General features: G+C 64.4%; 3 protein-coding genes across 3 annotated transcripts in view; 2 read left to right on the forward strand and 1 right to left on the reverse strand.

Annotated features, from left to right (window-relative positions):
* Positions 1 to 144: 144 nt before the first annotated feature.
* GET3 (guided entry of tail-anchored proteins factor 3, ATPase) lies at positions 145 to 12,564 on the reverse strand. The gene is made up of 7 exons (XM_069882390.1): positions 12,392 to 12,564; positions 8,837 to 8,984; positions 7,426 to 7,574; positions 5,949 to 6,099; positions 3,870 to 3,977; positions 2,095 to 2,292; positions 145 to 968 (listed from the first exon to the last, which is right to left on the reverse strand). Exons 1-7 carry the CDS (start codon positions 12,562 to 12,564, stop codon positions 837 to 839), a joined length of 1,059 nt encoding a protein of 352 aa, XP_069738491.1. The 3' UTR covers positions 145 to 836.
* Positions 12,565 to 13,882: 1,318 nt separating this feature from the next.
* On the forward strand, positions 13,883 to 17,810 carry TRIR (telomerase RNA component interacting RNase). Its single transcript, XM_069882399.1, has 3 exons — positions 13,883 to 14,147; positions 15,608 to 15,685; positions 17,370 to 17,810. Exons 1-3 carry the CDS (start codon positions 13,920 to 13,922, stop codon positions 17,475 to 17,477), a joined length of 414 nt encoding a protein of 137 aa, XP_069738500.1. The 5' UTR covers positions 13,883 to 13,919; the 3' UTR covers positions 17,478 to 17,810.
* Positions 17,811 to 21,239: 3,429 nt separating this feature from the next.
* TNPO2 (transportin 2) overlaps positions 21,240 to 21,766 on the forward strand; it is a 28,626-nt gene continuing 28,099 nt past the window's right edge. The window contains exon 1 of the mRNA XM_069882389.1: positions 21,240 to 21,378. Coding sequence (XP_069738490.1) covers positions 21,280 to 21,378 — 99 coding nt within the window. The 5' untranslated portion in view covers positions 21,240 to 21,279. The remainder of the gene's footprint in view (positions 21,379 to 21,766) is intronic.

A 21,766-nucleotide genomic window follows, 5' to 3' on the forward strand; every position in this document is an offset into this window, starting at 1 on the left:
AACCCCTGCCCCCCCAATACCTGGGACCCCCCCAACCCGTGCAGCCCCCCCATTATCCACTCTCCCAACTTCATTAACCCCCCAAGCGCTAATGAGGGTCCCCGAGGTACTGCCCCCACCCCCGAGCACCCCAAAACTTCCATTTCCCAAGTTTATTATGTACACCAAGTCCTGGGGGGGGGGCACAGCCCCCGGGGTGGGGGGGTGTCCCAGCTTTGGGGGGCCCCCCCAGTGCTGCCCAAGGAGGGGGGTTGTGCCCTGGGGAGGGGTTGTGTGGCCCTGGGGGGGGGGGTCCCAGCCTGGGGGGGACCCCAGCACAGCCATGGGGAGGGGTCCTGATTTTGGGGTGGGGGCCCCCCATTGCAGCCCTGGGGGAACCCAGTCCAGGATGGGGGGGTCCCAGCCCCGGGTGGGGGGGCGTCCCAGCCTTGGAGGGGGGGGTCCCAGCACAGTCCTGGGGGTACCGGGTGTTCTGGGGGGGGGTGTCCCAGAACAGTCTGGGGGGAGGGGGTGGTCTGGGGTTTCCCCTAGAACAGTCCTGGAGGGGGGGGGCTGGTCTGGGGGGTCCCAAAACAGTTCGGGGGGGGGAAATAGTCTGGGGGGGGGTCCCAGAACAGTCTTGGGGGGGGGGGAAAACGCTGATCTGGGGGGTCCCAGCACAGCCCTGGGGGGCGATTAGTCTTGGGGGGGACCCAACTTTGGGATGGGGGGTCCCCACAGCAGCCCAGGTGGGTTCCTGGTCCTGGGGTGGGGGGTCCCAGAACAGTCCTTGGGGGGGGGGGGTCCCAGTGCAGCCCAGGGGGGGTTTCCCGGCCCGGGGGGGGGCTCGGGGGGGGTTATTTTGGGCTGGGGGGGGTGTAGGGGTCCAGCAGGAGCGAGGAGAAGGCGTTGACCCTGTCGGCCCCTCGCACCTCGTGGGGCAGCAGCGGCAGCTTCACGATGTGGAAATCCTCGTACAGGTCTTCCATCTGCGGGGGGGGGGGACAGAAAAAATGTGAGGGGGGGGTCCCTAAAATCCACCTCCTTCCCCATAAAAAACCAGGCATCCAGCTTCCAGCCCCCCCAAATTCTGAGTCCCAGCCCTCAAATCCCCACCTTGGCCCCCTCAAACCCCAAATTCCAGCCCCCCCCTCAAACTGAGAAGGAACCCGGATGCCTCAAGCCCCCCAAACCCCCTTCCTTGCCCCCCCCCAAACTCCCCCACCCCCACAAATTCCAGCCCCCCAAGCACCCCCCTTGATCTGGGCAAGGACCTGGGCCCCCCAAAACCCCCTCCTTGGCCCCCCAACCCCCACATTCCAGCCCCCCAAGTCCTCCCCCTCAAGCTGGGCAAGAACCTGGGCATCCTGGGCCCCTCCAAACCCCAAATTCCAGCCCCCCAACCTCTCTCCTTGAGCTGGGCAAGGACCTGGGCCCCCCAAACCCCTCCTTGGCCCCCCAACCCCCACATTCCAGCCCCCCAAGTCCTCCCCCTCAAGCTGGGCAAGAACCTGGGCATCCTGGGCCCCTCCAAACCCCAAATTCCAGCCCCCCAACCTCCTCCCTTGATCTGGGCAAGGACCTGGGCCCCCCAAACCCCCTCCTTGGCCCCCCAACCCCCACATTCCAGCCCCCCAAGTCCTCCCCCTCAAGCTGGGCAAGAACCTGGGCATCCTGGGCCCCTCCAAACCCCAAATTCCAGCCCCCCAACCTCTCTCCTTGAGCTGGGCAAGGACCTGGGCCCCCCAAACCCCTCCTTGGCCCCCCAACCCCCACATTCCAGCCCCCCAAGTCCTCCCCCTCAAGCTGGGCAAGAACCTGGGCATCCTGGGCCCCTCCAAACCCCAAATTCCAGCCCCCCAATCTCTCTCCTTGAGCTGGGCAAGGACCTGAGCCCCCCAAAACCCCCTCCTTGGCTCCCAACCCCCACATTCCAGCCCCCCAAGTCCTCCTCCTCAAGGTGGACAAGAACCTGGGCATCCTGGGCCCCTCCAAACCCCAAATTCCAGCTCCCCACGTTCCCCCACTGATACGGGCAGGGACCCGGGCCCCCCAAAACCCCCTCCTTGGCCCCTCCAAGCCCCTAAAATTCCAGCCCCCCTCCCTCCCCCATACCTGGTCGAGGTACTTGGCCTGGATCTTGTGCCGTGCCTCGCACATGCGGCACGGCCGGAGGGGCTCGGGGAAGACGAGCTGGTTGACCACGATGTTGTGGGTGTCGATGCGGCACTTGGCGAGCTCCTGGATGAGCCGCTCGGTCTCGTAGAGCGAGAGGAACTCGGCGATGCACACGCAGATGAACGTCGTCTGCTCCTGAGCCACCGCGGCGGCACCCACCCGTTAGCCCCACGGCACGAGGACACGGCACCCGTGTCACACCGTGGCTCGGTGACATCACGGCTCGGTGACATCGTGCTCGGTGACATCTCTTCAGACCCATGGGAATGTGCCCAGACCAGCCTGGCCGTGTCCCCTCCAGCGTCCCCTCCGGCGGCCCCACTCCCCTGCCTGGCATCCCAGTCCCCCTCCCCATCACCCTTCCCGTGTCCTTGTGTCACTCCCAGTGTCCTTGTGTCACTCCCAGCACCCCTGTGCACCTCCCGATGTCTCCATCCCCCTCCTAGTGTCCCTGTCCCCAGTATCTCCCATCCCTGTCCCCCTCCTGATGTCCCTGTCTCCCTCCCAGTGTCCCCGTTACTCTCTCTGGTGTCCCCATCCCCAGTATTTCCATGCCTGTCCCCCTCCTGATGCCTCCATCACCCTGTCGATGTCCCCGTCCCCCTCCCAATGTCCCCGTCCCTCTATCTGCCATCCCTGTCCCCAGTGTCCCCATCCCCTGTCCCCCTCCTGACACCTACATTTCCCTCACGATGTCCCCGTGCCCCTCTCCATGTCCCCATTCCCCTCCCAGTGTCCCCATCCCTTTCCCCCTCCCAATGTCCCCATCCCTCTATTTGCCATCCCCGTCCTCAGTGTCCCCATCCCCTGTCCCCCCCGATGTCCCCCTCCTGACACCTACATTCCCCTCACGATGTCCCCATCCCCCTCTCGATGTCCCCATCCCCCTCCCAGTGTCCCCATCCCTTTCCTCCTCCTGATGTCCCTGTCCCACTCCCAGTGTCCCCGTCCCTCTATCTGCCATCCCTGTCCCCAGTGTCCCCATCCCCTGTCCCCCTCCTGATGTCCCCCTCCTGATACCTACATTCCTCTCACGATGTCCCTGTTCCCCTCTCCATGTCCCCATCCCCCTCCCAGCGTCCCCATCCCTTCCCCCTCCTGATGTCCCCATCCCTTTCCCCCTTCCAATGTCCCCATCCCTCTATTTGCCATCCCTGTCCTCAGTGTCCCCATCCCCTGTCCCCCTCGATGTCCCCCTCCTGACACCTACATTCCCCTCACGATGTCCCTGTCCCCCTCTCCATGTCCCCATCCCCCTCCCAGTGCCCCCATCCCTTTTCCCCTCCCAATGTCCCTGTCCCCCTCCCAATGTCCCCGTCCCTCTATTTGCCATCCTTGTCCCCAGCGTCCCCATCCCTCGTCCCCCTCTTATGTCCCCATCCCTGTCCCAACGTCCTCATCCCCATCCTGATATCACCACCCCGCTCCTGATGTCCCTGTCCCCTTCCTGGTGTCCTTGTGCCCCTGCTGGCATCCCCCTCCAGCACCCTTGTGCCCCTCCTGATGTCCCTGTCCCACTCCCAGTGTCCCTGTCCCCAGTATCCCCATCCCTTGTCCCTCTCCGGGTATCCCTGTCCCCCTTCTGATGTCCCTGTCCCACTTTTTATCATCCTTGTCCCCAGTGTCCCCATCCCTGTCTCCCTCCTGATGCCCCCCCCATCCCGATGTCCCCTTCTCTGTCCCCATGTCCCCTGTCCGCCCACATTTCTCACCGGGTCCTTGAACTGCTCGCTGACCGATCGGATCACGGGCAGCGTCTCCTCCAGCTTCGACGCCAGCTGATCCGCGTTCATGTCCCCGAGCCCCAGCATGGCGCACATCTGGGGGGGCGCTGGCACTGAGAACCCCTCCCTGGCACACCCCCCCCCCCCAAAACCCGGGATCCCCCCCCCCAGCATGCGAACTGCCCCCAGGACACCCCCCCTTACCCTGGGATCTGCCCCCACAGACCAGGATCTGCCCCCAGGACCCTCCTCGCCCCAGGATCTGCCCCCAAGACCCCCCCTCGCCCTAGGATCTGCCCCCACAGATCAGGATATGCCCCCAGGACCCCCTTCTCCACCTAGGATCTGCTCCCAGGACCCCCCCTTACCATGCGATCTACCCCCAAGACCCGCCTTTGCCCTGGGATCTGCCCCCACACACCAGAATCTGCCCCCAGGACCCCCCTCTTGCCCCAGGAGCTGCCCCCACAGACCAGGATCTGCCCCCAGGACCCCCCCCGCGCCCCAGAATCTGCCCCCCCCGACCACGATCTGCCCCCAGGACCCCCCCCTTCCATAGGATCTGCCTCCAGGACCCCCTCCTTCTATAGGATCTGCCCCCAGGACCCCCCCTCGCCCCAGGCTCTGCCCCCACAGACCAGGATCTGCCCCCAGGACCCCCCCTCGCCCCAGAATCTGTCCCCCCCGACCACGATCTGCCCCCAGGACCCCCCCCCCTTCCATAGGATCTGCCCCCAAGACCCCCTCTTTGCACTAGGATCTGTCACCACAGACCAGGATCTGCCCCCAGGACCCTCCCCATCCTGGGATCTGACCCCAGGACCCCCCCTCGCCCCAAGATCTTCCCCCCCAGACCAGAATTCCCCTCCCCCGCCACGGAATCTGCCCCAACACACCACACTCTGCCCCCAGGAACTCCCCCCAGTGCGAGGATCTGCCCCAACAGACCAGGATCTGCCCCCAGGATCCCCCTCGCCCCAGGATCTGCCCCCAGGACCCCCTTCTCATCACAAGATCTGCCCCCAGAACCCCTCCCAGCCCTGGAATCCACCCCAACAAACAAGTATCTGCCCCCTAGAACCCTCCCTTGCCTCATGATCTGCCTCCCCAGCCCAGGATCTGCCCCCAGGACCCCCCCTCACCCCACAATCTGCCCCCCCAGACCAGGATCTGCCCCCAGGACCCCCCCTCACCCCACAATCTGCCCCCACAGACCAGGATTGGCCCCCAGGACTCTTCCTTGCCCTGGAATTTGCCCAGACAGACCAGGATCTGCCCTAAAGACCCCCCCTCACCCCACAATCTGCACCCCCAGCCCAGGATCTACCCCCAGGACCCCCCCTTACCACAGGATCTGCCCCCACAGACCAGGATCCACCCCCAGGACCCCCCCTTACCACGGGATCTGCCCCCACAGACCAGGATCTGCCCCCAGGATCCCCACCTCACCGCAGAATCTGCACCCCCAACCCAGGATCTACCCCCAGGACCCCCCCTCACCCCTGATCTGCCCCCCCAGCCCATGATCTACCCCCAGGACCCCCCCTTACCACGGGATCTGCCCCCACAGACCAGGATCTGCCCCCAGGACCCCCTCTCTCCCCCCAAAATCTCCCCCCCAGCCCAGGATCTGCCCCCAAGATCCCCACCTCACCCCAGAATCTGCCCCCCCCGACCAGGATCTGCCCTAAGGACCCCCCCCTCACCCCGATCTGCACCCCCAGCCCAGGATCCACCCCCAGGACCGCCCTTACCACAGAATCTGCCCCCCCAGCCCAGGATCTACCCCCAGGACCCCCCCTCACCCCACAATCTGCCCCCCCAGCCCAGGATCTACCCCCAAGACCCCCCCTCACCCCACAATCTGCCCCCACAGACCAGGATCTACCCCCAGGACCCCCCCCTCACCCCACAATCTGCCCCCCCAGCCCAGGATCTACCCCCAGGACCCCCCCTCACCCCACAATCTGCCCCCCCAGCCCAGGATCTACCCCCAGGACCCCCCTCACCCCACAATCTGCCCCCCCAGCCCAGGATCTGCCCCCAGGCGCCCCCCCCGGGCCCCACCTGGGAGATGAAGGGGCTGATCTGGTTCTTGATCTGCATGAGGCGGCCCAGCCCGCGCTCCACGATGGTCGGGAAGTTGAGCAGGCGCAGCGTGTGCCCCGTGGGCGCCGTGTCGAACACCACCACCGAGAAGTTCATCCCCTTCACCAGCCTGCGGCGGGGACCCCTCCTCAGACCGGGACCCCCCCTTGGCCCCACAAACCCCCCCTTGGCCCCACAAACCCCCCCTTGGCTCCACAAACCCCCCCTCAGCCCCACAACCCCCCCCTTCAATGAAGAAATGACCCCCCTCAGCCCCAAACCCCCCCTTCAATGAAGAAATGACCCCCCCTCAGCCCCAAACCCCCCCTTCCATAAATAAATGACCCCCTCTCAGCCCCAAACCCCCCCTTCAATGAAGAAATGACCCCCCCTCAGCCCCAAAGCCCCCCTTCAATGAAGAAATGACTCCTCCTCAGCCCCAAAGCCCCCCTTCAATGAAGAAATGGCCCCCCCTTCAATGAAGAAATGGCCCCCCCTCAGCCCCAAACCCCCTCTTCAATGAAGAAATGGCCCCCCCTCAGCCCCAAACCCCCCTTCAATGAAGAAATGACCCCCCCTCAGCCCCAAACCTCCCCTTCAATAAAAAAATGACCCCCCTCAGCCCCAAACCCCCCTTCAATAAAGAAATGACCCCCCTCAGTCCCAAACCCCCTCTTCAATGAAGAAATGACCCCCCCTCAGCCCCAAACCCTCCTTCAATGAAGAAATGACCCCCCCTCAGCCCCAAAGCCCCCCTTCAATGAAGAAATGACTCCTCCTCAGCCCCAAACCTCCCCTTCAATGAAGAAATGGCCCCCCTCAGCCCCAAACCCCCCCTTCAATAAAGAAATGACCCCCCCTCAGCCCCAAACCCCCCTTCAATGAAAAAATGACCCCCCCTCAGCTCCAAAGCCCCCTTCAATAAAGAAATGACCCCTCCTCAGCCCCAAACCCCCTCTTCAATGAAGAAATGGCCCCCCCTCAGCCCCAAACCCCCCTTCAATGAAGAAATGACCCCTCCTCAGCCCCAAACCCCCCTTCAATAAAGAAATTACCCCTCCTCAGCCCCAAACCCCCCTTCAATGAAGAAATGACCCCTCCTCAGCCCCAAAGCCCCCCTTCAACGAAGAAATGACCCCCCCTCAGCCCCAAACCCCCCCTTCAATGAAGAAATGACCCCCCCTCAGCCCCAAAGCCCCCCTTCAACGAAGAAATGACCCCCCTCAGCCCCAAACCCCCCCTTCAATGAAGACAGGACCCTCCCTCAGCCCCAAACCCCCCCTTCAATGAAGAAATGACCCCCCCTCAGCCCCAAACCCCCCCTTCAATGAAGACAGGACCCCTGCTCAACCCCATAACCCTCCTCAGAGAAAACACATCCCGTGCTTCAATAAAACTGGACACCCCCTCGGCCCCACAACCCCCCCTCAGCAAAACGGGACCCCCCCTCGCCCACCTCATGACCTCGGCGTAGCTCATGGCCTCGTCGATGCCGGGGAAGGCGCTCATGGCCTCCTGCATCATCTTCTTGCCCATGCTCAGCACCGTGTCCTCCTCGAAGAACTCGTCCGGCAGCTCCGCCACCCCCAGGCTGGGGTCGATCTCCTGGGGCGGGGGGCGACAGGGGGGGGTCAGAGGGGGCTAGGGGGGCTGCTCTGCCACCCCCAGGCTGGGGTTGATCTACTGGGGGGGAACAAGGGGGTCAGAGGGGGTTATGGGGGCTGCTCTGGTGCCCCCAAGCTGGGGTCGATCTCCTGGGGGGGGACAGGGGGGTCAGAGGGGGCTGCTCTGCCACCCCCAGGCTGGGGTCAATCTCCTTGTGGGGGGACAGGGGGGACAGAGAGGTCGGGGGGGCTGCTCTGGTGTCCCCAGGCTGGGGTCAATCTTCTGGGGGCGGACGACAGGGGGGTCAGAGGGGGCTAGGGGGTCTGTTCTGGTGCCCCCAAGCTGGGGTTGATCTCCTGGCGGGGGACAGGGGGCTCAGAGGGGGCTGCTCTGCCACCCCCAGGCTGGGGTTGATCTCCTGGGGGGGGACAAGGGAGTCAGAGGGGGTTATGGGGGCTGCTCTGGTGCCCCCAAGCTGGGGTCAATCTCCTGGGGGGGGGACGGGGGGTCAGAGGGGGTTATGGGGGCTGCTCTGGTGCCCCCAAGCTAGGGTCAATCTCCTGGGGGGGGGACAAGGGGGTCAGAGGGGGTTATGGGGGCTGCTCTGGTGCCCCCAAGCTGGGGTCAATCTCCTGGGGGGGGACGACAGGGGGGTCAGAGGGGGCTAGGGGGGCTGCTCTGGTGCCCCCAAGCTGGGGTTGATCTCCTGGGGGGGGACAGGGGGCTCAGAGGGGGCTGCTCTGCCACCCCCAGGCTGGGGTTGATCTCCTGGGGGGGGGACAAGGGGGTCAGAGGGGGTTATGGGGGCTGCTCTGGTGCCCCCAAGCTGGGGTCAATCTCCTGAGGGGGGGACAGGGGGGACAGAGAGGTTGGGGGGGGCTGCTCTGGTGCCCCCAGGCTGGGGTTGATCTCCTGTGGGGGACACAGGGAGGTCAGGGGGGGTTATGGGGTCTGCTCTGCCACCCTTAGGCTATGATTGATCTCTTGGAGGGGGAACACGGGGATCATAGAGAAGTGGGGGGCGGTGGTCAGGGGGCTGCTCTGGTGCCCCCAGGCTGGGATCGATCTCTGGGGGGGGCATGGGGGGGGGATGGGGGGGTCAAAGGGGGCTGCTCTGCTACCCCCAGGCTGCGGTTGATCTCCTCGGGGGGGACAGGGGGGTCGGGGGGGGTCAAAGGGGGGCTGTTCTGCTGCCCTCAGGCTGGGGTTGATCTCCTGCGGGGGGGGACAGAGGGGGGTATTGGGTCTGGGGGGGGTCTCACCATGGCGAAGAGGTTGTCGTAGCCCTGCACCTTGGTGGGCACCTTGGAGAACTTCTGGTCGAAGGCGTCGGAGATGTTGTGGGCCGGATCGGTGGAGATGATGAGGACGCTCTCGCGCACCCGCGCCAGCTGCACCGCCAGGCTGCAACTGGGGGGCGGGGGGGCCGCGGGAACGAAAGGGGGGGCAATGAAGGGGGGTTGGGACCCCCAGGTCCACCCCCCACCCCACTGCCTCCGTCCCACCCCATCCCAATTCTTCCACCCCATCCTGTCTCCCTCTATCCCATCCCGCCTCCCTCCATCCCATCCCACTCTCTCCATCCTATCCCAATTCTTCAATCCCATCCCACCCCAATCCATCCCATCCCAGTTCCTCCATCCCATCTCACTCCCACCATCCCATCCCAGCTCCTCCATCCCATCCCAGTTCCTCCATCCCATCCCAGTTCTTCCATCCCATCTCACTCCCACCATCCCATCCCAGTTCCTCCGTCCCATTCCACACTCTCCATCCCATCCCACCCCACTCCCTCCATCCCATCCCAGTTCTTCCACCCCATCCTAATCCATCCCATACCACCCCATCCCAATTCTTTCATCCCACCCCAGACCTTCCACTCCATCCCACTCCATCCCATCCCAGTCCCCCCACCCCTGACCCATCCTGATCCCCTCAGCCCTAACCTGATCCTACTCCAATCGCTTTAACCCCAACCTGATCCCCTTGATCCCAAACAAATCCCATCCCAATCTTTTTGATCCCAACCTGATCCCATTCGCATTCTTTCAACCATGACCTGGTCCCATCCTGACTCCTTCAACCCTATCCTGATTTGTTTGACCCCATCCTGATCCCATCGATCCCAACCTGATCCCATCCTGATCCCCTTAATCCCAGTCTGATCCCATCGATCCCAACCTGACCCCATCCCGATCCCCTTGATCCCAGTCTGATCCCATTGATCCCAACCTGACCCCATCCCGATCCCTTTTGATCTGATCCCACCCCAATCCCTTTCACCTTGGCCTGATCCCTTCCCACTCTCTTTGATTTAATCCCATCCCAATCCCTTTGACCCCAGCATAATCCCATTGATCCCGACCCGATCAAATCCCAATCCCTTTAATCTGATCCCATCCCCATCCCATTGACCCCAACCTGACCTCATCCCGATGCCTTTGACCCCAACCTGATCCCATCTTGATCCCTTTGACCCCAATCTGATCCCATCTTGATCCCTTTGACCCCAACCTGATCCCATCTTGATCCTTTTGACCCTGACCCGATTCCATCTAGACCTCTTCAACCCCAACCTGATCCCACCCTAATCTATTTGACTCCAGCCTGATCCCATCCCGATTCCATCATTCCCATCATGATCCCACCGACCCGACCTGACCCCCACTGATCCCCTTGATCCCACCCTGATCCCTTTGACCCCAGCGTGACCCCATCGATCCCAACCTGATTCCATCCCAATCCACTTTGATCTGATCCCATCCCAATCTCTTTGATCCCAGCGCGATCCCATTGATCCCAACCTGATCAAATCCCAATCCCTTTGATCTGATCCCATCGCGATCCTTTCAACCTCAGCCTGATCCCACCACAATCCTCTCAATCTCACCCTGATCCCATCCCAGTTCCTCCAACCCCATCCTGATCCCACCAGGCCCAACCTGACCCATCCTGATCCCCTTGATCCCAGCTTGATCCTATCCTGATCCCTTTGACCCCGACCTGATCCCGTCCTGATCCCTTCAACAGCAACGCGATCCCATCCTAATCCATTTGACTCGAGCCTGACCCCATCCCAATTCCTTCATTCCCACCATGATCCCACTGACGCCGACCTGACCCACCTCCCCTTGATCCCATCCCGATCCCTTTAAACCTAACCCGATTCTGTCCCGATTTCTTCAACCCCAACCTGATCCCATCCTAATCACAGAATCAGGTTGGAAAAGACCCATCGGATCATCGACTCCAACCATTCCTACCAAATCCATTTAACTCCAGGCTGATCCCATCCCAATTCCTTCATTCCCATCCTAATCCCACTGACTCCGATCTGATCCATGCTGATCACCTTGATCTGATCCCATCCCAATCCCTTTAATCTGACCCCATCCCAATCCCTTTAATCTGATCCCATCCCAATTTCTTTAACCTCCACCTGATCCCACCACCATCTCTTCCATCTGATCTCATCCCAATCCCTTTGACCCCAGCCTGATCCCATTGATCCCGACCTGATCGAATCCCAATCCCTTTGATCTGATCCCAACTCGATCCCCTCGATCCTCGTCTGTTCCCATCCCAGTTCCTTCAACCCCGTCCTGATCCCACCGACCCCAACCTGACCCATCCTGATCCCTTTGATCCTGACCTCATCCCATCCCGACCCCTTTGACACCCCCCTCCTCAGGTGGTTCCCCCCCTCCCCAGGTGCTCCCCCCCCAGGTGTTTCTCCCCCCCCTCAGGTGTTCCCCCAACTCACCAGGTGTTTCTCCCCCTCCTCCACATCTGTTTCCCCCCCCCCCGGGATGTTCCCCCCTTCCCAGGTGTTTCCCCCCTCCAGGTGTTTCCCCCCTCTAGGTGTTTCTCCCCCTCAGGTGTTTCCTTCTCTCCAGGTGTTCCCCCCCCAGGTGTTCCCCTCCTCCCCAGCTGTTTCTGCCCCCCCAGGTGTTCCCCCTCCCTCAGGTGTTCCCCCCCTCCCCAGGTGTTCCCCCCCCCAGGTGTTTCCCCCCCTCCGCCCCAGGTGTGTCCTCCCCGCCTCCCCAGGTGTTTCCCCCCCCTCCCCAGGTGTCCCCAGGTGTTCTTCCCCCCTAGCTGTTCCCCCCCTCCTCATCCCAGGTGTGTCCTCCCCCCCTCCCCAGGTGTTTCACCCCCCTCCCCAGGTGTTTCTCCCTCCTCCCCAGGTGTTTCACACCCCCCCAGGTGTTTCCCCCTCCGCAGGTGTTTCACCCCCCTCCCCAGGTGTTTCACCCCCCCTCCCCAGGTGTTTCACCCTCCCCAGGTGTTTCCCCCTCCGCAGGTGTTTCACCCCCCTCCCCAGGTGTTTCACCCCCCTCCCCAGGTGTTTCACCCTCCCCAGGTGTTTCCCCCTCCGCAGGTGTTTCACCCCCCTCCCCAGGTGTTTCTCCCTCCTCCCCAGGTGTTTCACACCCCCCCAGGTGTTTCCCCCTCCGCAGGTGTTTCACCCCCCTCCCCAGGTGTTTCACCCCCCTCCCCAGGTGTTTCACCCTCCCCAGGTGTTTCCCCCTCCGCAGGTGTTTCACCCCCCTCCCCAGGTGTTTCACCCCCCTCCCCAGGTGTTTCACCCTCCCCAGGTGTTTCCCCCTCCGCAGGTGTTTCACCCCCCTCCCCAGGTGTTTCTCCCTCCTCCCCAGGTGTTCTTCCCCCCCAGCTGTTCCCCCCGCCCCCTCTCCCCAGGTGTTTCACCCCCCCCCCAGGTGTTTCCCCCTCCCCAGGTGTTCCCCCCCCTCAGGTGTGTCCTCCCCCCCCTCAGGTGTGTCCTCCCCCCCTCCCCAGGTGTTTGGCCCCCCCCGCACCTGCAGGTGGTCTTCCCCACTCCTCCCTTCCCCCCGACGAAGATCCACTTGAGGCTGCGCTGCTCCAGCACGTTCCCCAGCGTCGGCTCCAGCGGCTCCACGTCCGGCGCGTCCTCGAACTCCTCCGCCTCGGCCGCCCACCCGCCGCCTCCTCCCGCCGCCGCCGCCGCCATCTTGCCCCGCGCCGCCGCCGAGGGGGCGGGGCCAACCCTTATAGAGCCCCGCCCCCTGCGCTTCCCACGCTCTGACTGGTCAGCGCTCTCCCTGAGGCCCCGCCCCCTTGCGCCTCCCGCGCGCTGATTGGATCGCCTGCACCCCCCGAGGCCCCGCCCCCCGCGCGATCACTAGACGGGGCTTTCCCTAAGCCCCGCCCCTTGCACCTCCCGCGCGCTGATTGGACAGAACCCTCCACCAGCCCTGCCTCCTTGAGCGCTGATTGGATGGAGCCGTCCCTGAGCCCCGCCCCCTGCATGATGATTGGACAGAGCGCCCTCCAGGCCCCGCCCCCCGCCCCACCCGCGCGGTGGTTGGGTTGTGGGTCAATCTATGGGTCAGTCTATGGGTCGGTTTATGGGGCAGCCCACCTGCTCTTCTCCATCCAGTGGAACCAGGCCCTGAGGAGGCTCTGGGGTCAATCTATGGGGCTCTAGGGTCCGTCTATGGGTCCCTAGAGCCGCTCTGTCGGGCTGTGGGTCAGTCTATGGGGCTCCAGGGCTGATCTACGGGGCTGTAGGTCAGCCTGTGGGGCTCCAGGGCTGATCTATGGGGCTGTAGGTCAGTCTGTGGGGCTCCAGGGCTGATCTATGGGGCTGTAGGTCAGTCTATGGGGCTTCAGGGTTGATCTATGGGGCTATAGTGCTGATCTCTGGGGTTCTAGGAGCAATCCATGGGTCTCTAGGGCCATTCTACGGGGCTGTGGGTCAATCTATGGGGCTCCAGGGCTGATCTACGGGGCTGTGGGTCAGTCTATGGGGCTCCAGGGCTGATCTACGGGGCTGTGGGTCAGTCTATGGGGCTCCAGGGCTGATCTACGGGGCTGTAGGTCAGCCTGTGGGGCTTCAGGGTTGATCTATGGGGCTGTAGTGCTGATCTCTGGGGTTCTAGGAGCAATCCATGGGTCTCTAGGGCCATTCTATGGGGCTGTGGGTCAATCTATGGGGCTGTGGGTCAATCTGTGGGGCTCCAGAGCTCATCTACGAGGCTGCAGCGCCGATCTCTGGGGTTCTACGACCCATCTATGGGGCTATTGGTCCATATGGGTCTCTAGGGCTCCGCCCCTTGCGCTTCCCGCGCGCTGATTGGACAGAAGCGCCACGAGGCCCCTCCCTTCAATCTGATTGGCTTCTATTCCTCTAAGCCCCGCCCTCCTCGCAGCCGATTGGCTCTCGCGCCTGTCAATCATTCCGGACGCGGCGTCGGGCGCCTCCGTGCGTTGCCCGGCAACGCGGCTTCGGGTCTCGGCGGTGTCTCTGACGTCATCAGGCCGCGCCGCCGTCGCGCGCTCCCCCCCCCGATCGCGGCGGACAAGATGGCGGCGCGGGGCGAGGAGGCGGAGGCGCCGTCGCCGCCGCCCGGTCCCGGCGGGGGGGTCAACGTCTTCGCCAACGACGGGAGCTTCTTGGAGCTGTTCAAGCGGAAGATGGAGGAGGAGGAGCAGCAGCGCGAGCGCGAGGCGGCGGCCGCGGCGGCGGCGGCGGGGGGGGAGGCCCCGGGGCCCGGCCCGAAGAGGAGCGGGAGCGGCGCCGCCCTCAGCTTCGTAAGGAACGGGGAGCGCGGCCCCCCCCCCCCCCGCCCCGGAACCCCTCGGGCTGGGGGCCAAACGGCCCCGAAAGCCCCGAGCTGAGGGCAAAACGGCCCCAAACGGCCCCGAAACCCCCGAGTCGGGGGCAAAACGGCCCCGAAATCCCTGAGCTGGGGGCAAAAGGGCCCCAAACAGCCCTGAAACTCCCAAACAAGGGGTGGTAACGGCACCAAATGGTCCTGAAACTCCTGAGCCGGCGGCCAAATGTCCCCAAACAGCCTCAAAACACCCGAGCCGTGGGCAAAATGTCCTCAAATGACCCCAAAACACCCGAGCTGGGGGCAAACCAGGCCCAAACGGCCCTAAAACTCCTGAGCTGGGGGCAAAACGTCCTCAAGTGACCCTGAAATCTCTGAGCTGGGGGCAAACCAGCCCCAAACGGCCCTAAAACTCCCGAGCTGGGGGCAAAACGTCCTCAAGTGGCCCCGAAATCCCTGAGCTGGGGGCAAAACAGCCCCAAAGGGCCCTGAAGCCTCCGAGCTGGGGGCAAAACATCCTCAAACAGCCCCAAAACCCTTGAGACAAGGGCAGAAACAGCCCCTGGATCCCTGAGCTGGGGGGAAAACTGCCCCAAATGGCCCTCAAACCCTCAACCTGGTGGCAAAAATGGCTCCAAACAGACCCGAAACCTCCCCAGCTGGAGGCAAAACAGTCTTAAGTGTCCCTGAAAACCCCGAGTCAGGGGCGAAACGGCCTCAAACGGCCCCCAAAACTCCTAAGCTGGAGGCAAAAACGGCCCCTAACGGTCTCGAAACCCAAGAGCCAGGGGCAAAAAGGCCCTGAAACCCCTGATTTGGTGGGGAAAATGGCCCCAAACAGCCCCAAAACCCAAGAGCTGAGGGCAAAACAGCCCCAAAACCTCCTAGCTGGGGGCAGAAACGGCCCCGAACGGCCCCGAAATCCCTGAGCTGGGGGGGAAACAGCCCCGAACGGCCCCGAAATCCCTGAGCTGGGGGGGAAACAGCCCCAAACGGCCCCAAAATCCCTGAGCTGGAGGCAGAAACGGCCCCAAACGGCCCCAAACGGCCCCGAAATCCCTGAGCTGGGGGGGAACCAGCCCCGAACGGCCCCGAAATCCCTGAGCTGGGGGGGAAACAGCCCCGAACGGCCCCAAAATCCCTGAGCTGGGGGGGAAACAGCCCCAAACGGCCCCGAAATCCCTGAGCTGGGGGGGAAACAGCCCCAAACGGCCCCGAAATCCCTGAGCTGGAGGGGAACCAGCCCCGAACGGCCCCGAAATCCCTGAGCTGGGGGGGAAACAGCCCCAAACAGCCCCGAAATCCCTGAGCTGGGGGGGAAACAGCCCTGAAACCTCCAAGACGGCCCCAAACCTCGGAGCGTGGGGGCGTTGTGGGCTCGGGGCCGGACAGATGGACAGACGGACGGGGGTGACGGTGGCTGTCGTGTCCTCCCAGGTCGGGCGGCGGCGCGGGGGCAACCGGCTGGCTCTGAAAACCGGCGTGGTGGCCAAAAAGCAGAGGACGGACGAGGAGGTGAGCGAGCAGCCCAGCCCCAAAGCCCATCCCGGACCCCTTCCCGCTGGGAAACGGGCACCGGGGAGGGGGAAACGGGCACCGGGATGGGGAAAGGGGGCACGGGGAGGGGGAAAGGGGGCACGGGGAGGGGGAAAGGGGGCACGGGGAGGGGGAAGGGGGAACAGGGAGGAGGAAAGGAGGCACGGGGAGGGGGAAAGGAGGCAGCAGGAGGAGGAAACAGGCACTAGGAGGAAAGGGAGCGCCAGGAGGAGGAAAGGGAGTGCTGTGAGGAGGAAAGGAGGCAGCGGGAGGAGGAAAGGGGGCACAGGGAGGAGGTAACGGGGCACCGGGAGGGGGAAAGGGGGCACCAGGGAGGAGGAAACGGGGTGCCGGGAGGGGGAAACGGGGCGCTGGGAGGAGGAAACGGGGCGCCGGGAGGGGGAAAGGGGGCACCGGGAGGAGGAGACGGGCACTAGGAGGAGGAAACGGGGCGCTGGGAGGAGGAAAGGGGGCGCCGGGAGGAGGAAAGGGGGCGCCGGGAGGAGGAAACGGGCACTAGGTGGAGGAAACGGGCACTAGGAGGAGGAAAGGGAGCGCTGGGAGGAGGAAAGGGGGCGCCGGGAGGGGGAAAGGGGGCACGGGGAGGAGGAAAGGGGGCACCGGGAGGAGGAAACGGGCACTAGGAGGAAAGGGAGCGCCAGGAGGAGGAAAGAGAGCACTGGGAGGAGGAAAGGGGGCAGCGGGAGGAGGAAACAGGGACTAGGAGGAGGAAACAGGCACTAGGAGGAAAGGGAGTGCTGAGAGGAAGAAAAGAGGCAGTGGGAGGAGGAAACAGGCACTAGGAGGAGGAAACAGGCACTAGGAGGAAAGGGAGTGCTGAGAGGAGGAAAGGAGGCAGCGGGAGGAGGAAACAGGCACTAGGAGGAAAGGGAGCGCCAGGAGGAGGAAACGGGGCACGGGGAGGAGAAAACGGGGCACAGGGAGGGGGAAAGGGGGCACAGGGAGGAGGAAAGGGGGCAGCAGGAGGAGGAAAGGGGGCAGCGGGAGGAGGAAACGAGGCAGCGGGAGGAGGAAACAGGCATTGGGAGGAGGAAAGGGGACAGCGGGAGGAGGTAACAGGGCACAGGGAGGGGGAAAGGGAGCGCTGGGAGGAGGAAATGGGGCACGGGGAGGAGAAAACGGGGCATGGGGAGGGGGAAAGGGGGCACCGGGAGGAGGCAAGGAGGCAGCAGGAGGAGGAAACGGGCACTAGGAGGAGGAAAGGGAGCGCTGGGAGGAGGAAAGGGGGCAGCAGGAGGAGGAAACAGGGCACAGGGAGGAGGAAGGGAGGCAGCGGGAGGAGGAAATGGGCACTAGGTGTAGGAAACGGGCACTAGGAGGAGGAAAGGGGCCACAGGGAGGAGGAAAGGGAGCGCCGGGAGGAGGAAAGGGAGTGCCGGGAGGAGGAAATGGGGCACGGGGAGGGGGAAAGGGGGCACAGGGAGGAGGAAAGGGAGCAGCAGGAGGAGGAAACGGGCACAAGGAGGAGGAAAGGGAGCACTGGGAGGAGGAAACTGGGCACAGGGAGGAGGAAACGGGGCACGGGGAGGAGGAAACGGGGCACGGGGAGGAGGAAACGGGGCACGGGGGGGGTCGTGGTGGCTCGCGGAGGGTCAGAGGCCATTCTGGGGGTCCCCTCATCCCCGTTTCCCCCCCCGACCAGGTGCTGACGAGCAAGGGGGACGCGTGGGCCAAGTACATGGCGGAGGTGAAGAAATACAAAGCGCATCAGTGCAGCGACGACGACAAAACCCGACCCCTGGTCAAATAGGGGCTCCCCCCCGCCCCCCCCGCAGCGCTATTTATGGAGGGGGGGGGGGGGAAGGAAAACAGCCCCCCTTATCCTTTCAACACCCCCTTTTCTACCGAGGGCCCCCGCGCCCCCCCCCGGCCGCCGCTCCCGCCCCGCCGGGAACCAGGACTTGACGCCGGCAAAGCCGCCCGCCGGGATCTGCCGCCACGTGTGCCCCCCCCGGGGAAACAAAAAAAAAGGAGAAAAAAAAAAAAAAAGGGGGTGGTGGTGGTGTTTTGGGGTGGAAAAGGGCAGGATTGGGAGCGGGGGCCCCGCCGCCGCCGCAGCATTAAACACCTCAGAGGTTTCGGAGCCGCCCTCGGTGTTTTTGGGGAGGGGGTGGGGGGGGCAGAGACCCCCCCTCGCTGTGTGTCGCCCCCATTCCTGCCTCTGGTTCTTTTATTTGTGTCCTGTTTGCACTGGTTTGGGGGGTTTTTTTTGGGAGGGGGGGAGCTACTGATGTACCCCAGCTCCTTCCCAGCACTCCCAGTTCACCCTGATTCCCCTCCCAGTGCACCCCAGCTCCTTCCCAGCACTCCCAGTTCACCCTGACTCCCCTCCCAGTGCACCCCAGCTCCTTCCCAGCACTCCCAGTTCACCATCATTCCCTTCTATTCCTCTTCCCAGTCCCCCCAGTGCATCTTATCCCCTTCCCAGTCCCCGCAGTGCACCATATTCCTCTTCCCAGTTCACCCCCATTCCCCTCCCGGTCCCCCCAGTGCACCCCATCCCCTTCCCAGCACTCCCAGTTCACCCTGACTCCCCTCCCAGTGCACCCCATCCCCTTCCCAGTTCACCCTGATTCCCTCCCGGTCCCCCCAGTGCACCCCAGCTCCTTCCCAGCACTCCCAGTTCACCCTTATTCCCCTCCCAGTGCACCCCAGCTCCTTCCCAGCACTCCCAGTTCACCCTGACTCCCCTCCCAGTGCACCCCAGCTCCTTCCCAGCACTCCCAGTTCACCCTGACTCCCCTCCCAGTGCACCCCATCCCCTTCCCAGCACTCCCAGTTCACCCTGATTCCCTCCATTCCCCTTCCCAGTCCCCCCAGTGCACCCCATCCCCTTCCCAGCACTCCCAGTTCCCCCAGTGCACCCCATCTCCTTCCCAGTTCACCCTGATTCCCCCGTTTCCCCCTCCCAGTCCCCCCAGTGCACCCCATCCCCTTCCCAGCACTCCCAGTTCACCCTGATTCCCTCCAGTGCACCTTGCCCCCCCTCCTCCCCGTGTTTCCAGTCTCTCCCAGTACTCACAGTTCCCTTCCCAGTGCTCCCAGTTACCCCCAGTATATCCTGCCGACCCCCCCCCCCCCCCCCGACTTCCCAGTGCTTCCAGTCCCTCCCAGTTCCCTTCCTGGTCCTCCCAGTGCACCCTGAACCTCCTCCCAGTGCTCCCAGTCCCTTCCACTGCATCCTGCTCCCCCACCCCCAGTGCTTCCAGTCCCTCCCAGTACTCCCAGTTCCTTTCCCGATCCTCCCAATGCTTCCAATCCCTCCCAGTACTCCCAGTTCCCTTCCTGGTCCTCCAAGTGCACCCTGAGCCCCCTCCCAGTGCTCCCAGTTCCCTCCCCCAGCCCTGTGGCCGCTGCCATCTCCGGCCGGGAGGGGCCGCCTCACACCCCCCCCCACGCCCTGCCCCGCAGTGGTTCCGTCCGCGCCGCGGGGCACGCTGGGAGTTGTAGTCCCGCGTTGCGGAGGAGCGGGGGATGTGGTCTCCGCGCATGCGCCATCCCGCCCCCTTCCTTCCCCCCCACCCCCCCACCCCACGTGGCACCGCCTCCGGGCCACGTGACCGCGGCCTGGCTCCCGCGCGGCGGGGCGGACGGTGGCCGGCGGGGGTCAGAGCCCGCGTGCTGCGCCCGCTCCTCCGCGCAGCGCCGGGGCCCGCGGCCGCGCCAGCCGCACCGAGACCCCCCCCCCCAAATCCCTAGCCCCCCCCCCCTTCTCCCCCCTCACCCCCACCCCCCCCCCCCGGGGGCCCAGGAGAGCCCCCCAGCCCCCCCACCTCCAACCCCGGCAGGTACGGGGGCGGCGCGGGGCCGGGAGGGAGGGGGAAGAGGGATGGGGTGGGGGGGGGGGATTGGAGGAGGGAGAAGGGGGCGGGGGGGAGAATTAGGGGGCAAATTGGGGGGGACAGGGTTGGGGGGCACGTTGGGGGGAGGATGGGGGGGGAATTGGGGGGTCGGGGGGGATGGGGGGCGAATTAGGGGGGGAGGATGGGGGTAAATTGGGGGGGGACAGGGATTTGGGGAGCATGGGGGGTGGGATAAGGATGAGGGGGGAGAATTGGGGGGACAGGGTTAAGGGGCAAGTTGGGGGGGGTCAGGGGGGATTGGGTCGAATTGGGGGGCACAGAGATTTGGGGAGCATGGGGGGGTGGGATGGGGGTTGGGACAAGGATGAGGGGGGAGAATTGGGGGGGCAGGATGGGGGTAAATTGGGGGGGAGAGGGATTTGGGGAGCATGGGGGGGTGGGATAAGGCTGAGGGGGGAGAATTGGGGGGCAAATTGGGGGAGACGGGGTTAGGGGGGAGATGGGGAGCAAATTGGGGGGTGAGAATGAGGGTAAATTGGGGGGACACGGATTTGGGGAGCATGGGGGGGTGGGACAAGGATGAGGGGGGAGAATGGGGGGGCAAATTGGGGGGGAAAGGGTTAGGGGGGCACGTTGGGGGGAGAATTGGGGGGTCAGGGGGATGGGGGGCGAATTGGGGGGACACAGGGATTTGGGGAGCATGGGGGGGTGGGACAAGGCTGAGGGGGGAGAATTGGGGGGGCAGGATGGGGGGTGAATTGGGGGGGACAGGAATTTGGGGAGGGTGGGGGGGCAGAAGGGGGTGGGACAAGGCTGAAGGGGGAGAATTGGGGGGGCAGGATGGGGGTAAAGTGGGGGGGAGAGGGATTTGGGGAGCATGGGGGGGTGGGACAAGGATGAGGGGGTAGAATTGGGGGCAAATTGGGGGGGAAAGGGTTAGTGGGGAGATGGGGGCGAATTGGGGGGGAGGATGGGGGTAAATTGGGGGGACAGGGATTTGGGGAGCATGGGGGGGTGGCACAAGGGTGAGGGGGGAGAATTGGGGGGTCAGGATGGGGAGGTGGGACAAGGATGAGGGGGGAGAACTGGGGGGGAGGATGGGGGTAAATTGGGGGGGACAGGGATTTGGGGAGCATGGGGGGCAGGATGGGGGGGTGGGACAAGGATTTGGGGGGCAAATTGGGGGGGATGGGGATGGGGGAGAATTGGGGGGGGTTAGAGGGGGAGGATGGGGGGCAAATTGAGGGGGGTGGGATTGGAGGGAAGAATTGGGGAGGTGGGATGTGGGGCAAATTGGGGGACGACGGGGTAAAATGGGGGGTGGGACAGGGATGGAGGAAGAACTGGGGGGCAAATTGAGGGGGGGGTTGGAGGGGAGTGAATTGGGGGGAGCGGGATTGGGGGAGGGACGATGGGGGGGAGAATTGGGGGGCAAATTAGTGAAGGAGGGAGAATTGGGGGGGAAATTAATGAAGGGGGGAGAATTGGGGGGTAAATTAGTGAACGAGGGAGGAGAATTGGGCGGCAAATTAGTGAAGGGGGAGAACTGGGGGGTAAATTAGTGAATGGGGGGGAGAATTGGGGGGCAAATTAGTGAAAGGGGAGGAGAATTGGGGGGTAAATTAGAGGATGGGGGGGAAATTGGGGGCAGGGGGAGTGGGATCTGGGTTGATCCCAACCCTGCTTCCCTCCCCCCCCCCCCACCCCAGGGCTCCGGGGTCTGTGCCCCCCCCCAGACCCCCCCCAGCCATGGACTGGACCCCGGACGAGCAGGGTCTCCAGCAGGTCCTGCAGCTCCTCAAGGACTCGCAGTCGCCCAACACGGCCACGCAGCGCGTCGTGCAGGACGTATCCTTGGGGGGGGGCGGGGGGCAGCGTGACACCCCCCCGATATGGGAGCTGGGGGGCACCGACACCCGGGGACCCCCCCCTTATGGGGAGTGGGGGGCACCACAGACCCCAATATGGGGAGTGGGGGGTCATTGGGACCCTCGTGTGGGCATTGGGGACAACGTAGCCCTTGATAGGGGGAGTGGGGGGCACTGTGACACCCCCATTATGGGGATTGAGGGGTGCTGAGACACCCCCCCCCCGTGGGGATTGGGGTCACCAGAGCCCACATAGGGGGAGTGGGGGGCACTGAGAACCCCCCCATATGGGGACTGGGGGGCACTGAGACCCCTGTGTGGGGATTGGGGACACCACAGACCCTGCCATGGGGATTGGGGGGCACCGT

Source organism: Phaenicophaeus curvirostris, unplaced genomic scaffold, assembly GCF_032191515.1.
Source record: "Phaenicophaeus curvirostris isolate KB17595 unplaced genomic scaffold, BPBGC_Pcur_1.0 scaffold_127, whole genome shotgun sequence".
In the NCBI taxonomy this organism is placed as follows: domain Eukaryota; kingdom Metazoa; phylum Chordata; class Aves; order Cuculiformes; family Cuculidae; genus Phaenicophaeus; species Phaenicophaeus curvirostris.

Excerpts from the sequence above, each read along its gene's own strand:
- GET3 (XM_069882390.1), bottom strand. The coding sequence starts at position 12,564 with ATGGCGGCGGCGGCGGCGGGAGGAGGCGGCGGGTGGGCGGCCGAGGCG. Across the intron at positions 6,100-7,425 it reads AGCTACGCCGAGGTCATGAG|GCTGGTGAAGGGGATGAACT; the intron begins GTGGGCGAGGGG and ends TCCCCGCCGCAG. Across the intron at positions 2,293-3,869 it reads GCGAGCAGTTCAAGGACCCG|GAGCAGACGACGTTCATCTG; the intron begins GTGAGAAATGTG and ends GCGGTGGCTCAG.
- TRIR (XM_069882399.1), top strand. The coding sequence starts at position 13,920 with ATGGCGGCGCGGGGCGAGGAGGCGGAGGCGCCGTCGCCGCCGCCCGGT. Across the intron at positions 14,148-15,607 it reads GCGGCGCCGCCCTCAGCTTC|GTCGGGCGGCGGCGCGGGGG; the intron begins GTAAGGAACGGG and ends GTGTCCTCCCAG. Across the intron at positions 15,686-17,369 it reads AGCAGAGGACGGACGAGGAG|GTGCTGACGAGCAAGGGGGA; the intron begins GTGAGCGAGCAG and ends CCCCCCGACCAG.